At 45.8% G+C, this 18,901-nt stretch overlaps 1 protein-coding gene across 1 annotated transcript in view; it reads right to left on the reverse strand.

The window, feature by feature from the left end:
- The window catches only part of EFCAB6 (EF-hand calcium binding domain 6), a 199,177-nt gene that overhangs the window by 64,409 nt on the left and 115,867 nt on the right, over positions 1-18,901 (reverse strand). The window contains 2 exon segments of the mRNA XM_060026001.1: positions 5,446-5,542; positions 16,526-16,758. Of these exon segments, the coding sequence (XP_059881984.1) occupies positions 5,446-5,542; positions 16,526-16,758 (330 nt within the window).

Consider the following 18,901-nt stretch of genomic DNA (forward strand, 5'->3'; position numbering starts at 1 on the left):
AGCATTTAGTAACATGCATAATTGCTCAGACAGTAAACAAGCTTTTCAATAGTCAGTATCTGGAACAAGCTAAGACATTTTTCTCCCATTCCTCCTGCTTAAAAACCTTTTAATCTATGTCCTAGATACCCTCCCCATTCCTCTAAAGAAGGTGATCGAGCAAAACATGAACAAGTGTTAACACCTAGGAGGGGCTTATTTCTGGGTAATGAGTGGTCTCAGGTGTGTGGCTTGGATTCTTCTCTGACCAACAACTTGGGATCAAACACTGTTAGAAATAAGAGTCAACCAGAGCCTGGGAAATGAGGCGCAGCCCACACTGCTGAGGTCATCATCTCCACGATGCAGCGAAGTTGGCTGCCCGGCTGTCTGTCAGAGGGGAAATGAGGGACGTGAGACTCTGGTTGTTGTGACAAGATGGTATGGTACCATTTTAATATCCCCGAGGGGTGCAAAAGGCATCTGGGGATTTGTCACCACAGACTAGAAGAGCAGGTAGCACAGGGCGTTCCACTCTGTCTTAAATTGTTTCCGAACAATGGCTCATTCGCTCCTCCTTCTAATACACTGTGAGGGAGACACAGTGGGTCCATCTCCCAAGTCCTCTGCGAGCATCATACCTAATGGTGAAACCACGAAACATTCCCTGTAAGATCAGGAACCAGGCAAGAATATCTCTATCGCCCTCTATTCATCATTGTACTGGAGGTGCCCGCCAGTGTAGTTAGGCAAGTTAAAATTGTTAAAAGGTGTAAAAACAGGGCAGGGAGAAATACAATTGTCATTTATTCACAAATGACATGACTGTATATATAAGAATACAAGGAATCCATAAGTAAATTATTACACTAAGAGGCTTTGGCAAGAAATCTGGATTCTATATCAATACATAAAATTATCCACATTTTTATATCTCAGACATGGAAACTGAATTAAAAAAATAACATTTACAGTAGCATCAAAAATAGAAAGTTTGAGGAATAAATCTTACAAATGACTGTAAGACTTCTACACAGGAATGTCTAAAACTTTTTTGAAAGAAGTCAGACAGGGAAAGACAGATACTGTGTGGCTTCACTTCAATGTGGCATCTAAAAAATACAAATGAACAAACAGAACAAAACAGGAACAGAGTTATAGATGCACAGAACAAACAGGTGGCTACCAGAGAAGAGGGGGCTGGGAGGAGGAAAGAAATAGGTGAGGGCGATTAAGCGGTACAAACTTCCAGCTGCAAAATAAATGAGTCACAGGTATGAGAGCTACAGTGTGGGGAATACAGTCAATAACTAAGTAATATCTTTGTGGTGACACATCATAACTAGACTTATCCTGGTGATCATTTTGAAATGAACAGAAGAAAAATCACTATGTTGTGTAACAGGAACTAACATAGCGTTTTAGGTCAATTCTACTCTAAAAACAAAGAAACAAGCATACAAACAATTCATAGAAAAAGAGATCAGATTTGTGATTACCAAAAGCAAGGGGTGCGGGGAGGGGGAATTGGATGAAGGTGGTCAACAGGTACTACAAACTTCCGGTTCTAAGATAAATAAGTACTAGGGATGTAATGTACAACATGATAAATATCATGAATACAGCTGAATATAATGAACACAGTTGTATGTATAACATATATATAATATATAACACATCTGTATGTTATATACGGAAGTTAAGAGACTAAAACCTAAGAATTCTCATCACACACAACATTTTTTTCTATTTCTTTAATTTCATATTTATATGAGATGATAGATGTTCTCTAAACTTATTGTGATAATCATTTCACAATATACGTAAGTCAAATCATTACGCCATACACCTTAAACTTGTATGGTGCTGTTTGTCAATTATATCTCAATAAACTGGAAGAAAAATTAAATTAAAATTTTTTTTAAAGGGTGAAGACTGAACACAAACTGAGAGAAGGTATCTGCATCACTTACCACTTACAAAAATCTACTGGCCAAACCAAAGTAAGCGTTCCCACTGACCAAGGAAAGAAAGACAGACGAGCCGGTGTGAAAACTGTAAAAAAGTCTCAAGCAGGCACTTCGCAGATAAAGAAAACTGACTGATGAATAAACAAATGAAAAAATGCCCAATTTCATTAGTAAACAACAAATGCTAATTAAAACAGCAACGAGCTACTGCTACACATCCACTGGAGGGGAAGAAAGTAAGACGCCTGAGAGTCCCAACAGAGCCCTGTGACCCACAAGGTCGAAATATTTACTGTCTTGCCCTTCACAGAAAAAGTGTAGCTCCCTGGTCTAAGATACTGTTAACATTCTATTCCTTCATCTGGATGGTGGTTACATGGTGGCGTACAATCTGGGATACACGGTGACTACACCGTGTATTTAAACTACACATATACATTATACATATAATACATATATATTATAAAACATGTATGTTAAATGTGCATATATACATACATATTACATACACATAGTTACATATATATATTATTTGTATATTCCACTGTAGCGTCGCAAATTAAAAAACAATTAAGCTTAAAAAAGTTAGGCCTGGGGCTTCCCTGGTGGCGCAGTGGTTGAGAGTCCGCCTGCCGATGCCGGGGACGCGGGTTCGTGCCCCGGTCCGGGAGGATCCCACATGCCGCGGAGCGGCTGGGCCCGTGAGCCATGGCCGCTGAGCCTGCGCGTCCGGAGCCCGTGCTCTGCAACGGGAGAGGCCACGGCAGTGAGAGGCCCGCGTACCGCAAAAAAAAAAAAAAAAAAAAAAGGTTTGCTGAAGAAACCAATGAACTTATTTTCCAAAAACACCTAAATAGCAATGAGCATACTAAGCTGCCCCCAAATGGGACGACTCCTGTGTACTTGAGAATGCAGCTGGAGGTGTCCCCAGCAGCGCACGGGGGAGCGGAGAGCCCCGTGACTCTGTGTGAAGGTCACTAGATGACTAAACGCTGAATCCTTGTTCAAGTTCAAACACGGTTTTACTGGAGAATACATCGTTTTGGATATTAGCAGGTCCTGTTTGGCAAATTCCCAACAGAAATGCGGCAGAAGGGAGACTCCACACCTTGGTCACCTTCACCGTCTCTAAATGCTGGGACCCAGAAGGGAAGAGCTGGGATGGGTGCACCGAGTGAGAACAGCCGTCTCATCTCCAGTTGGTCCGGTGGGAATACTGCTGATCTTATTTAGGTATTATACTTTCTGCCGGTTTAGAATTCAGAACTAATTCCTTCAGTGCTTTAGTTAAAATGAACTGAGAGAGTGGCAGAGATGTCCACATGTGCAGGATCGTTTAGTCCTGTGGGGGCCAGTGAGGTGGCACGATGCTTGATTCTGGACAAAGCGCGTCCTCTCCCCGCCAGGCTCAGTCCTAGAAGAGCTGGAGGAGGTCTCTGCCCCGTAGACGCAAGGCTCCTGGTTCAGCAGCACAGCACCCTGCGGTCCCCAGGCCTCCTCCACACATAGTTTGGGGTCCCGCACGACATCAAGGATGAAGGTGGCTACGAGAGGCCATGGAATCGAGGTGGAGTGAGAGTCCACACTGACGGGGAGGACATCACCCAGCCAGGAGGCCGGGACAGGAGGGGAGGGGGCCCTGCAGGGTGTCGTGGTGCCAGGGGTGGAGGCGTTTCAGGAAGGATGGACTGAACAAGGCAGAAACAAAGGCCTCTACAGCCTCTGGCCACTCCCAGCGGTCTGCTCCTTCCAGCGCCCATCTGCTTTGTTAATAATCTGTCACCTCCCCTGGTTCGTGAGCTCCGCCAGGCAGGAGCAGACAGGCCTTGGTTACCACTGAACCTGGCGCACAAACCGCTGCGCAGTGAGTCTGTGCTAAGTCAAAGCGGGGTCGGATGAAGCTGCGAAGGGCCCTGGCCGTGGCCCTCGGGAGTCCCTGGAGTCAGACCACAGGGCGGGGCTGCTCCCACGAGGGGAAGGAGGGCAGGGCAGCTGAGAGGGGAGGCACGCTGGGGAGAAGGGGCTTTTTCTTAAATAGGTTTGAGGGAGTTTGAAGGCCAGAGAGAAGCAGGGATGGGGCGGGCACGCGGGAAGGCGGTCAGGTGGCCAGCTCTGCCCTCTCCCCGGCTGGCGCTGCTGTGGCCTGTGTGACCGCTGCTTGCAATCCAGAGCTTGCCCTGCACTCCGCGACCCGAAGGACTGCTCTGGAAGGCTGGCCGGCGTCGATCTGTGCGACCCGAAGGACTGCTCTGGAAGGCTGGCCGGCCTCGATCTGTGCGACCCGAAGGACTGCTCTGGAAGGCTGGCCGGCCTCGATCTGTGCGACCCGAAGGACTGCTCTGGAAGGCTGGCCGGCCTCGATCTGTGCGACCCAAAGGACTGCTCTGGAAGGCTGGCCGGCCTCGATCTGTGCGACCCAAAGGACTGCTCTGGAAGGCTGGCCCGGCCTCGATCAGTGCGACCCAAAGGACTGCTCTGGAAGGCTGGCCGGCCTCGATCTGTGCGACCCAAAGGACTGCTCTGGAAGGCTGGCCCGGCCTCGATCTGTGCGACCCAAAGGACTGCTCTGGAAGGCTGGCCGGCCTCGATCTGTGCGACCCAAAGGACTGCTCTGGAAGGCTGGCCCGGCCTCGATCAGTGCGACCCAAAGGACTACTCTGGAAGGCCGGCCCGGCCTTGATCAGTGCGACCCAAAGGACTGCTCTGGAAGACTGGCCCGGCCTCGATCTGTGTGATTTGCCGGCCTGGGCTGGCACAGTCAAGGCTGTGAGGCAGCCCGGGTGCTTAACAGGACTTAAAATCTGGACTTCTCATCGGGCACAGGCCAAGACAGAGCAGACAGAGATAGAAAATGACCACATGAAACAAAGTGGAGACATTCTTCAGAATAGTGTGAAAATACTTCCGTAATGCAGGATACAAATACTTTTTTAAATGAAGTTTTTGTGTCCTTGTTGCATTGAGAAGTGGTGACCCCATATCCTAGCCCTCAGGATGACCCACGCTTGCATTTCAGATCTACTGTCCTGCAGGTACAGCTGCCATTGTTAAGAGTATGTTTCCCATCTTGACACCATCATCACAGTTTACACAATTGCACATGGAGGGTATTCACCTTCAAACTATGCTTTCTATAATTTTAGCAAGACAGGAAGAAATACCTCTTTAAAAAGCATGTTTATAACTGTGTAAAAACAAGAATGATAGCATCTTACATTTTTCATTTAAAATTTTAACTCATATCAAACCTGAGATAAAGCCAGCAATTTCAGTCCATGTAACTCTTAAAATTACTTATTTTTCTAAAGATCAATTGACCTCGAATGTGAGAATTTATTTTGAAAAAGTATTTTACGAAGAAAAGGAGTCCCTAAATTGCTATACAAAGTTGCTTTGCCATCTTAGCGACTGGATGGAAAATAGCTCCCTCATCACAACGATCCTGGAACAGTGAAATCGATTCCCTTTCCTTTTAAGGAAATAATCATTTTCTTACCTTAGACAAGTCTGACCATCTGGTTTTTGCTTTGGTAACAAGATACTGATGAGCCTGTTCACAAGCTAGTTCTGAATCTGCAACCTTCTGTTTTGGTCTTAAAAGAAAAAAAAAAAAGAATCTGTTTAAATTTAATGGACTCATTAATCTCCCAAGGGATTCTCCTACCCCGGTTTGTTTCAAAGACAGCCTTAAAGTCTGCTATTTCACATCTGGTCTAACTTAATTCTTAAAATACAGTCTTATTTCCCCAGCTGCATGTTAGGGCAATCTTAAATTTTAGGAGTACTTGCGCATTTCCAGATAAATGCTGTTCAACTTTTCCTGCAGTTCACAAAACAAAAAGGGCTCATTTATTCCCAGAGGGATAAAAAACACACTATAACATTGTCTTCAGATGAAGACAACTAAAAACTTTTATTTCTGAACGTACACGTTGGCGTGATCACGCAGACCAAAGCTAACAGTCCAGGAACACTGTGGGAACGTGACCTACAGACTCAGTCTCAGCTCATGTTCAAAGGTTAGGTCTATGGGATGTAAAATGATCAAAACTCTGTTTAGTCACAGAACGATGGGAGCCAAGGACACTTTAAAAAAAGACTGTGGCTAGGCCTCCACGGGGCGCAGTGAAGACTGTGGCTGAAGGAGTTTGGGGTGCCCTGGATTCTTCCAATCACTAAAACAAATTAGGGGCGCGTGAAACCCTGTAAAACCCTTTGCCACTGCTTTCTCCACGGTCGCCTTGCTTGGAACCACGCTTGCGCACAGGCACGTGGGTGATCAGTGCATCTTGCCTGAGGGTGAGTAAGGGGACACCTGAGCGAGGCCCCACAGGGACCCTCACAGGAACTTCCCCTCAAGGGAACCTGGAAAACCAGGGTGGGGACAGCACACAAGCCCCATGTCGCCCTTTTAAAGAAGTGGCGTTATTCATGCTCCAGCAGGTGAGCTGCTCGTAAGGAAAAAAATCTAAAGTCAACCAGGAGGCCGCCAGTTGAGAAAATGCAACAGTCAAAAGTTTATGTGATCCCCAAAGACGCGGCTTTGTAGCTGACCCTTTGTATGTGATGCCAGGTGGGGAGCACTGTGGTTTTAGGGTAATCGTGGCCTCCACAAGCTCTGTGACCAGTCAGGCTGGAACTACCGAATCTGGGTTTTCACAGCAGTGCTGGCATTGCCACCCCAGTTTGCAAAAGGGGATGCTGTGGTTTAGAGGGGTGAAATCGCCTGCCAAATTGCACAGCCAGTACCGGGAATCCTGGCACTGAAACTCAGGGCCCTCCCATGCCAGAGGAAAGCCTTTCTCACCGTTGTCATTCCGTCTGAAGCTACAGTTTTGGTGGCCCCTCTACCTTCACTCCTCGGAGGAAAGGATCCATTAAATATTACATTTCACGGAGGTGAGGGCCGCCCATGGTTTTTACACGCGCAGGATCTTCTTTTCACTTAACATGTCTATTTCAATTCAACCGGAGCAGTTCTGCTGAGCACCACTGAGTGCCAGGCACTGTGTGAGGTCCTGGGGAAGGTGAAGCCTGCAGCGCCCCAGAGAAGGCCCTCCTGGAACATTGCACTACTGTCCTACATTTTAAAAGCAGACAGCAGGACACAGCACTGCAACCAACAAGTTAAGCAGTAATCATTGCTCTTCACGTGGCTTCTCCTTTAAATTCTTCCTAAGAAACTCTGCTGCTGGTCTCAGCTATCCTGGACCGCTCCTCAGGTCCCCTGATGACTGACAGTGCTCCCTACGCACTGATCACCAACAACACCGTGGCCCTCGTTACCCCAGAAGCCCACACTGTGCTGTTGACCCATGTGTCACACGGAAAGGGTCTTATTCAGACCAGGGCTTCTTTGGTGATTTACATAAACTTTGACTCCTGTGGTTCGGCAAACAAAAATTCTTGCATTTCCTCAGTGGGCAGGTGCTGAGGACCCGCTGCAGCTGGGCGGGGTCTTCTCCCTCTTCCCATGTCGCTGCTGAAATGGACCAGATGAGGTCATGCCCACTTTCATTTTCTCTCCTGGCAGATGCCAGCTTGTGGGGAACACAGGTGAACTATGGTGGCACACCTCCCCTGACTGAGACCCCCCCAAATACACACAGTCTTTAAATTCTCCAGTTGCTTCTACATTACCAAGTCCGGGGTCTCTGCTGGCTTAATGTGTGACGCTGTTAACCATCTCCCCCTCTCTAGTCACCGTCATGATGCTGCTCTTTAAATGACACCACGGGTTGGAACACCCACCACCTGGCAAACGTGTGTCCTCAGTGAGTGACTCTCCCTCTCTGCCTGCCCCCTCGACCACTCCTCTCTCCTTCCACCCCAAAGCTTAGGTACTCTTCTGAGAGGTCATCCCCGCTCCTGTCCCCAGCTACCACCTGGATGCTGTTTGCCCACACTTCCGTGCCATGAGCACGGTAACCTCACGTGCTTCTCCATTCCGTCTCCAACTGTCTGCCGGACTTCACAGAATCATGGACTTTCGAGGGTGGAAAAGGACCCAAAGATGAAGCAGTCTAGTCTTCTATCGTTACTTTGCCACCAAGGTTTTGGAAGGTTGGGTGGATTATGTGGCATTTTCACAACTGTTGTTTAAGAGGACTGTAGGTGCTCACGAGGCCTATTCCCCTGCCTTCACCGTTAGCTGCCTTGTAAATCCTGTCTGAACCCAGAGGACGCACCTGGGCTTCCCTCAGAAGGATGGAGGTCCTGAGAGGCGTGCTCTGTCTCTGCAAAGTCAACTCACTATCAAGCTGACCTCACTGTCTAGACACAGGTCCAAGCAGCCTCCCTACCCAATTCCTTTTCCAGGCTATGAGGCTGGATTACTTTTCTTAGTGACTCGTGCTCAAACCAGGAGCTCCTACCTATTTCCCATTCATTTCTCCTCTGTACCATTTTATATCCTTGTCTCCTCTAGAGAGATTGGAAGGTTTTTCTGTGGCCTTTTCCAGAAGTTACTTATTTTCTCTCCTATTGTCTGCCTCTTTAGATCTTGACAATCAGTCAGATCCAGCCTTCCTATCAGCCAGACTGTCAGTCACAAATACACACAATGTGCTGCTCTAAGTCCTACAAACACAATGATGAGCATGGTGAACAGAACCCACGTCCTCAAGGAGCTCATCCTGTGATGGCAGGAATGTGCAGCAAACACATGGAAAAATAAGTGAATCAGACAACTTCAGCTACTGAATGTGACTGAGAATGATGGACCAGGGCGGGGTCCGGGGCACTTCAGCCAAGAAGACCAGAGAGCAGGGACTCCTTGAGGCATGAGTGATGACCCAGTTAAGGTGGAGTAGACACACATACTTACTTCATCCTGTCTCTTCCACTGGTTACAACCAAAAACTCTAGACAGAATACAAAAAGCAACTCTCTGAAGAGACAGTAAAAAGTAAATAATAGGAGGCTTATGGAGAGGGAAATCAAAACTTGAAGGATGACTTACATAATGGTGAGGTTCACGGGCTTTTTTCCTCCCATATTTCCAACTTAAGGGCTGCTTAAAGGCAGTCCTAATTCTGGAACTGTGCAGTGGATATGGACAGAAAAATCTCCAAAAGAAAGTCTGTTTTTCTGACCGAAGAACTAGGAAGGTGAGCCCCTGAAGTACAAAGAGCATGGGGGAATCCCCTCTTTCTTGTCTCTTTTTACTGTCTCATTCCTGATCTGGGGCAAGCCCAGTTACAAAAGAGCACTTCTATGGTGGTGTCAGCAATAGTATTGGCCAAGTAGGTGCCCACGACTGAAATTCTTCTCCCAACCAGAGGAGATGGTAAAAGGCGTCCCTGTGCTCAAGGAGGATTGGAGAAATCCACATTACCTTCTCTTTCTCGTGTTTATCTCACCATGTTGGCCTGGAGGGGGCCCCAGTCAAGAGAAGCACTCAGTAGCACAGAATGGCTAACACCTAAGATTGTCCAACCAGAAGAACAAAAAAGGGGCCCCTGAGTGCTGGAGAGCGTGGGGAGAAATCATAGAGAGGGCTAGAAAAAGGGACGCCCAAATGAATGAAGGAAGTTCCAGGTTCACCTGTGATGTGCACATGTGTGAAACTAACCCAGAGCAGCACAGTGAAAGCTTTGAGAACTTTACTACAGTGTAGTTAAGACTGTCTCCTGCGTGCTGCACTCATGGGCTCAGCTGATAGAGCTACGATGGCTTTGAAAACTGAACCGATGTTGAAACCACAGAAGGCAGGTCAGGACTTGCACTCTGAAACTAAATGGATTGATTGCCTGCCTAAAAAAGATCAATCAGTCAACGCATTACCGAGGATGTTAACAGGACCAGAGTGTCACAACACAACATTAAAAATGTCCATGACACAGTCCAAAATTACTCAATATACAGAGGACCAGGAAAATCCCAACAATTTTCAAGATAAAAGACAGCAAGCACCAACTCCAAGATGACCCGGATGTTGAAATTATCATATTTTAAAGCAGTTATTATAACCATGAAGTAAGAGTACACATTCTTAAAATAAATGGAAAGACCAGTTCTGAGCAAAGAAATTGCAGTCAAAAAAAAAGAACCAAGTGGAAACTTTAGAACTGGAAAAAACAACAACTGAAATAAAATTTTCACTGGATTGGCTCAAGGACAGAATGGAGATGACAGAGGAGTGAGTCAGTGAACTTGAAAATAGATGACTAGAAATAATCGAATCTGATCAACAGAGGAAAAAGAAAGAATATATCTCCAAGGACTATGATAGAGAGACCTGTGATACAAAAACAAAAGGTCTAACACCCATGTCACTGGAGTACTGAAAGGAGAAGAGAAAAAGATTGGTACAGAAAAAAATTTAAAACTTCAGGAAATAATAGCTGAAACCTGCCCAAATTTGATGGAAAAACAAATTTACAGATTCAGGAAGTTCAGCAAACCTCAAAAAAGATAAACTCAAAGAAAATCATGCTCAAACACATCATACTAAAACTACTGAAAACCAAAGCTAAAGAAAAACTCTTGAAAGCAACCTGAGACAAATGACACATTACAGAGAGAAAACCACTTGAATGACCGAGATTTCTCCTCACAAACTGTGGAGGCCAGAAGACAATGGAACAACATTTTTAAAGTGTTATAACAAAAGAATTGTCTACCCATAATTCTATATCCAGAAAAAAAAACTGTTAGGAATGAAGGAGCAATAAAGATATGCTCAATGAAGGAAAACTATGATAACTTGTCTCCAGTAGACATGCTAAAAGAAGTTCTTCAGGGGAAGGAAAATGACAGCAGAGAGAGACACTTCTGAGCTTGAGAAATAAAAGAAGAGAAGCAGAAATGGTAAATACAAATATACTTTTTCTCAGAGTTTCAAAACACATGAAGCATAAATTGATAAAAACGGAAGGAGAAATAGACAGATGCAAAATTATTGTTGGTGACGTCAACACTCCTCTCTCAGTAATTGATAGAACAAATAGAAAATAAGCGAGAAGCTAAACACTATAACCAACTTGATCTTATTGACATTTATAGAACCCTCCACCCAACAACAGGCCAATATACATTCTTTTCAAGATACATGGAATGTTCACCAAGACAGATGATTTCTAGGGTCATAAAATGAACCTTACCAAATTTAAAAGAATTAAAATCATACAAAGTATGTTATCTAAACTGAACAGAATTAAACTAGAAATCAATAACAGAAAGATAGTTGGAAACCATGGAAATATTTTGGAAAAAAAAACATACTTCTAAATAATCCAAGGTTTCAAGAAACAGTCTAAAGAGAAATTAGAAAATATTTTGAACTGAATGAAAATAAACACTATAACATATCCAAATTTGTGAAATGCAGCTAAATCAGTGCCTACAAGGAACCTGATAGCATTAAGGGCTCATATAGAAAAGAAAGAATTCAAATAAAAAATCTGAGTTTTCAGCTTAAGAAAATATAAAAGGAGGGCAAACTACAGTTGATCCTTGCACAACACAGGTTTGGACAGCACGAGTCCACTTATATGCTGATTTTTTTCAATAAATATATTGGAAAATTTTTTGTAGGCTTGTGACAATTTGAAAAAAATCCACAGATTAACCACATAGCCTAGAAATATTGAAAAAAATTAAGAAAAAGTTAGATATGTCATGAATGTATAAAATATAATATACGTAGATACTAGTGTATCCTTACATAGGCATAAGGTGAGTGATATTTAATATAAAATTAATATGTTAGTTTTCTTCCTGTTTTATAACTTTGCTTTCAAAGAATTATATTACCGTACAGTGTGCTTCTCTCTCTCTCTCGTATTGGAGAAATTGTGTATCAGCCTATCATCACAGGCAAATGGGTTTTTTTTAGAGTAACGATTCCAATACTATATTATGAATATGATTGGAATACTGTATGCTATAAAAATTTTATGATTCATTCTTTACTGTATAGGCCAGGCTACCATGAAGCAATTATATCGATTACACCACACTCCCATAAAGCAATAATACTGCTGCTTCTTTGTTAACAATGCATGCATCGTTATACCTCTAAACAAATATGAATTTCTTTTTCACATTATCTTTCCAGTTTTGATGTCCAGAGTTACACACCAAAATGTATGACGCCTGCAGTGTTTTGTACCATATGAGACAATATTGATATGGGTACTGACAGACAGATGATTTATCTTGTAAAAGACAATGTAAACTTACAGTATTGATAAATACAGTACTATAAATGTATTTTCTCTCTCTTATGACCTTTTTTTAAACATCTTTATTGGAGTATAATTGCTTTACAATGGTGTGTTTCTGCTTTATAACAAAGTGAATCAGCTATACATATACGTATATCCCCATATCCCCTCCCTCTTGCGTCTCCCTCTCACCCTCCCTATCCCACCCCTCTAGGTGGTCACAAAGCACTGAGCTGATCTCCCTGTGCTATGTGGCTGCTTCCCACTACTTATCTATTTTACATTTGGTAGTATATGTAAGTTTCTTATGACTTTCTTAATAACATTTTCTTTTCTCTAGCTTGCTTTATTGTAAGAATACAGTATGTAATACATATAACATACAAACTATGTGTTGATTGACTTTATGTTATTGGTAAGCTTCCAGTCAACAGTAAGCTGTTAGTAGTTAAGTTTGGGGGGAGTCAAAAGCTATACACAGATTTTTGACTGTGCAGGGGGTTGGCGCCCCTAACCCCTGTGTTGTTCAAGGATCAACTGTATACTTAAAGCAAGAAGAAAGGAGAAAATAGTAAAGAATAGAAATCAATGAAATCGAAACAGAAAAACAATAGAGAAAAAGAAATGAAACATAAAGCTGGTTCTTTGAAAATATCAATAAAATTGATGAATCTTCAGCTAAATGAATCAAGAACAAACGAGAGAAGACATCAACTACCAATATAAGAAATGAAAAAAGGGACATCACTAAAGGCCCCACAGATATTAAAAGAATAGTAAGGGAATACTATGAACAACTTCATTTTTATGAATTTAACAACTTAGATGAAACGGACCAATAGTTTAAAAGACAAAAATTACTAAAACTCGGTCAAGAAGCAATAGAAACCCTGAATGATCCTATAACTATTAAAGTAATTAGATTTGTGGTTAAAATTCTTCTGACAAAGGAAACTCCAGGATCTGATGATTTCATTGGTGAATTTTATCAAATATTTAAAGAAGAAATAGTGATTCTGTATGATCGAGAAAATAGAAGAGTGGCACTCATGACTTTCATTCTTTCGTAGAGGTCTTCCAAAAAAGAACAAAAAATGTATTTATTTTCTTTATGAAATAAAACTCCTATCTTGCAATTACCATGTGGGTCCATTGAAACCTCTTAGAATATGATAGATCATGGGATCTTAGTGATCTTGATTTAATCATACTAGATCTATTTCATTATTCTAAGAAATATTCAATCATTGCTCATTAATTATTTCCAGCTATGCTAAAAAAAAGGAGACTAAATAATAAGAAGAAAACAAAAAATGATGGCATCTCCTAGCAGGATGATACAATATTGAAATGAATCACCACTATTACATCATCCTTCAGTTTTCTGATTGCACTGCTCAAAGTGTAACAGCATCTTTCAAGAAGGTAAAAAGAAGACAGTGACACCATCCTTGTCGTCTTATGTTAGCTTTCACTGAATGTAGTTGAAAATTGAGAATTCTTATTTCATGCGCAAGTGGCAAAGGGAAGAAAACTGAGATCAGGAAATGTTTCGCAATTATTAGATGAACCAGAAGGTGATGGTGAACTTGATCATATAAGCCAAATCTCTTGATGACTGAGTAAGTGATACGTGTCTAAGAACAACAAGGAAATTTGTTATTTTCATTTAGTTAGTCATTCATCAGGAACGACTGGATTGTACAATATTTTGTGACAAGAAGCTGACCATCTAATTCTGCTAAAAGGACACTTGACAGTATTCTTTCATCTCTGATGACGTACATGTACCAAAATGTACTTGATGTGGGTTGTCAGTAGATAAATGGACAAGGCCCGTGTGTTTTAAACAAGGGAATAGATTGGGAGAGAATAGATGGTGTAAATGAAACAGGTCATTGGACCAATCACTCTAACTGGTATTTACACATTTAAAAATGATGTGCAGTTATGAAGCAAACGAAATGGTCTTCCTCTCTTTGACAAAATTATGAACCTTCAAAGTTTTCACAAGTAGTGCATTTTGATGATGCAGGTGGAAAGTGAAGGCCCGGAAGGCAGAGGGGCCCCACTGAGAGGGCAGGATGGCTTCCAATAGGGCAAGGCATCTAGGTTTGGCTGGTGGAGAGTGAGGCTGGGGAGGGTGAAAGAGGCTGAGCTCTCCAGGCAGAGGAAGTGGCCTCTCCCCAGAGGCATCCTGGGTTCCAATCTCTGTCCACCGCCCATCACCTGGGTCCTTTTGGACAAGTCAGTAACTTTTCTCTAGGCCCCAATTCCTTCAACTGCAAAGGCAGGAGGTGATGCCTCCTTAAAGGGCTGTGGGGTATGGAAAGATATACCTTCATGAAACACAGGTATGGGGTCCGGCCATGGGAAGGCTTGGCTTTCTAAAGCAGTGCCTTGGTTGGGGTCTCAAAGCTCGCTCTCCACCAGACCCTTGGAGCCCCAGCTGGGTCTCCCTGGAACCCACCGCTTCCTCTACATCCATCCTCTACTCTGGGGCTGCTGAAGGATGTTTCTACGGCACGATGTGACCCACACACTCCACGGCATAAAATCCTCTCCTGCCTACTGACCAAGCCTGGCACTCGAGCCCCGTCACATCTGGCCCTCCTGCATCTCGGGGCCTCCTCTCCCACTGTGCATGCCACTTCTGAATGCGCATCCTCTCCCCATTCCCTCAATGTGCTCCACACTCCCACCTCTGTGGTTTTGCAAATGCTGTTCCCTGGCCCTGAACCACGGTCTGGTAACCTGCACCAGACGAACTCCTACTCACACCTCAAGACCCAACTGAAATGTCCTGCTTTTTCTGTGCACCTCAAGCAGGCTTAGCCTCTTGCCTCCCTGTGGCACTTCAGACATCCTTCTATTTCTTTATTTTTGTACGTGTCGCAGTTCAGCCCCGAGCCCCTCAAAGGGAGTGTTCATCTCATCCATCTTTGTACCTCTGAGTCCTGGGGCGACGCTGAGCACACAGCAGACCCTCAGTAAATGTGTGATGAATGAACAAATAATACAGCTAAGAAGGTGGAATCATTTGGATGGGAAGATTGCGCTTTGTGGTTGAAATTTTCCATATCCATTCTGCATACATTCTCCAGAAAGTTCTTTCTGAAGGATATTTTTGTGCTTTGTTTTACCATTAAGCAATCAAGTCTCATATTAAAGTTCCTCATAAATGGAGCAATTGGAAGCAGGTGTTCAACTCACGTGTGACATGATCATTTCACTTAGAAAGAGACTACAGTCGTTTTCTTTCTCACTGGCTTTTTAAGTATAGACAAAATAAACCCAGCAAATTCAGAGGGAAAAATTAAAGTGCAAGATCAGAGGGCCTCTGCAGCCTAGCCAAGTGCCACAAAGTCCGGCTCAGTGACAGGGGCTTCTGGGGGTTCGCCCTTCCAGGGGCTGCCCTTGCCGGGTGGAAGGGGCACTTGCCTATAGCCCCTGGGGGCTGGGAGTACGTCAAGGGCAGAAGGACCCAGTGAATGCCACTACTGTGTTGTATCACTGTAGCAGCAAATGCAGTGGATGGTAACGTTTCAAAAAAATATTAATAGTGTACTTATAATAATTGGTAAAGGAGTGGCTGAATGGCTACTTCATTCATGCCTGTCAACAGATCTCAATGGAGAGCAGACTGTGACACGTCCCGGTAAGATGGGAACCCACTACCGCTTCAAGGAGCAGATGCTCTTACTGAGAGAAGCCAAGGAGTCAAATGGAGTCACAGCTCAGCTGGACGCAGAGATTTTCCTGCCGTGAGTGAGGCCAGCATCGGGTGGCCGGGGGTCTGGTGGGGAGCACTGCCTAGGAAAGGGCTGGAAGGGGTCCTCGCACCTCCCAAAGCAGCTGGCACGGCTGAGCCCAAATTTATAAAAAGAAAACTACACAAGTATATGTGTGTGTTTATGCACATAGAAAAAAGACGGAAATGACACTCAGTATCCATCAGTTACCATAAGGTGTTCTGTGCTTCCCCAGTTCACACCTACTGCCCAGGTTAACGTCTCAGGCCTGGAGGAAGTCCACGTGTTCTCCTGACAAGCACCGCGCCTCCCTCTGCATACGGTGTCCCCAAATGTCTTGGGAGGCTGAGCAACACGTGTATACATCTGACCCAAGGCTCATAAACAGAAAAACAGATATGTATATATTTATGTGCAAAGCAACAAGACCAGGATGATACACTTTGAAACACAAAAATGACGCTCACAGGTGCTTAGATCAGGTGTATCTTCTAACCTGTATCTGCATTTTCTAGTCTTTCTACACTGTGTAATTCTGAATGTGATTTTTCTCGAACTAAGGAAAAGACAAAATAAACAGCTCCTGGGGGGCAGCTCCATCATCTGCACCCGTGTGTGGACACGGCGTTAATGCTGGCCCATGCTGCTCTCCTACCTAATGAATCTCTGAGGCGCGGCGTCTTCTATTCTGAACGGTCTCTTCTCACACAAATTTCGAAATTCGTGGAAATTTAACGTGACGCTGAGCCTCAAGCCAAGAAGGCCCAGGAATCGCTCGAAATCCTCGTCCTTCAGGTTGAAGAGCAGGTGCTGCAGCTGATGAAGGTCGTGCATGGTGACGATGCCATCCCTGTCCGTGTCCATCTTAAAGAAGGCCGCGTAGGGGTCCTAGAGTCAAAAACGCAGCGTCAAAGCCTGTCCCCCAGAACCTGACGTCATCCCCCCACCCCTGCCCCCCGCGCTGTGGACTCATCTCCAAAGTGAGGAAGGAACCGTGTTTCGACTTGGCATTTTGGAGATTCCACTGCTCCGGGAATATCCTTGCCATGATTTGCTCTCCCCGGGAAATGATGAACTATGTCCTCAGGTACCCTCTTTTAATGCAAAGAGTTCAGGAAAAGGGACGAGAAAGGTGTTTCTTTCCCTTCTGCTCCCTCGGCTTCTGGGACCGGTACTTCTAGTACCAGAAGTAAGAATGAGTACGCTGGAGCTTTCCAGGACATATAAAAATCTTGCCCTCAAGTTTTTATACCACTTTCATAATGTCTGGCAACTTCTGTCCACGGGAAAGCCAGTGCTGTGCTGATCTCACCCTGAGTTGCCGCCCAGAGGCTGGGCCCTGTTTTGATGCCTGTGCTGAAGGCCCCGCCTGAAATCTGCCTCTGTGTCTGCAGGTCGTGCTGCACGAGGGCGGTGATTCCCATTTTACAGATGGGGAAACAGAGGCCTGCAGGGAACCTGTGGTCGAGGCCAGGCTGCACAGCTCAGGGCACACACTGGAGGCGGGTTGCTTAGTTTCAAAGCTCAGCTCTGCTGGCTACTAGCAGAGTGACCAAGGGCAAGAGACTTAACGCTGCCAGGCTTCTCATGTGTAACGGGATCCGGGGTGGTTGTGAGGATTGAATGTGCTAACGAGGTGAAGCACTTAGGAGGTGACTGACAGGTTTCCTAAGCGCTCTAAAATGTTGTTACTATTACTGCTGCCCGAGGTCGGACAGCAAGTGCCCGGCAGCGGGATCTGAAGCAGGTCTGTCCGGGCCAACACCCTGCGGCCCCCGCCAACGCTCCTGTCTCAGGCTAGGAGAGCTGCAGCTGCTGTGGTCGCAGAACCCCTGTTGCCATCAGCCCCTGAGGCAGTCCCACCCACGGATCTCTCTGGGTACTTCCGAGGCCCCGCCTGTACCTTCACATCCCAGGACCCTCCACAGAGGTCATGTAAGGCAAGCCCTGCCGTGACTCGAGTGTCCACTTCAAACCTTCTGGGATTTTGTGGCAAGATCTATCTGTACTCACTCACTTCTTCTTTCACCAAAAATTACTCAGCACTGACACATGCAATCACGGCACTAAATACGGTGGGAACCGACTTCAAGGGCTGCCCCTACCTCTCAGAGACGCCACTGTCCAGCGGCCTCTTCTCCAGGAGCACAGCCGGCCGGGGCTGCAGGCCCACCTCTGTGCTGCTGATTCCCTCCACGTCACAGCTCCAAGCCCTCGCACGCCTCCAAACCCCCGTCTCCAAAGGCTGTGAGGTAACTCCCCTTGGATGTCAAAACAAGCAAGGCCGAAATCAAACTCCTGGCCCACGCGAGACCCAGCTCGTCCCCCATGTCCTTCCCGCTCGTCCTCCGGGTCCTTCCAGCTCGTCCTCCGGGTCCTTCCAGCTCGTCCTCCGGGTCCCTCACAGCTCGTCCTCCGGGTCCCTCACAGCTCGTCCTCCGGGTCCTTCCCGCTCGTCCTCCGGGTCCTTCCAGCTCGTCCTCCGGGTCCTTCCCGCTCGTCCTCCGGGTCCTTCCAGCTCGTCCTCCGGGTCCTTCCCGCTCGTCCCCCGGGTCCTTCCAGCTTGTCCTCCGGGTCCTTCCCGTTCGTCCTCCAGGTCCTTCCCGCTCATCCTCCGGGTCCTTCACAGCTCGTCCTCCGGGTCCTTCTAGCTCGTCCTCCGGGTCCTTCCAGCTCGTCCTCCGGGTCCTTCCCGCTCGTCCTCCGGGTCCCTCACAGCTCGTCCTCCGGGTCCTTCCCGCTCGTCCTCCGGGTCCTTCCCGCTCGTCCTCCGGGTCCTTCCAGCTCGTCCTCCTGGTCCTTCCCGCTCGTCCTCCGGGTCCCTCACAGCTCGTCCTCCGGGTCCTTGCCGCTCGTCCTCCGAGTCCCTCCCAGCTTGTCCTCCGGGTCCTTCCAGCTCAAGAAGTGGCAGCGTCTTCTTTCTGTTGCTCAGACTGCAAACCTAGGGAGCGTCCCCGGATCCTCCCTTTGCCTCACACCCTGCATACAATCTGCCCACACAGCCATGGGTTCAGAGCTTCACTTCTCCCGC

Source organism: Delphinus delphis, chromosome 11 (genome assembly GCF_949987515.2).
Source record: "Delphinus delphis chromosome 11, mDelDel1.2, whole genome shotgun sequence".
NCBI lineage: Eukaryota > Metazoa > Chordata > Mammalia > Artiodactyla > Delphinidae > Delphinus > Delphinus delphis.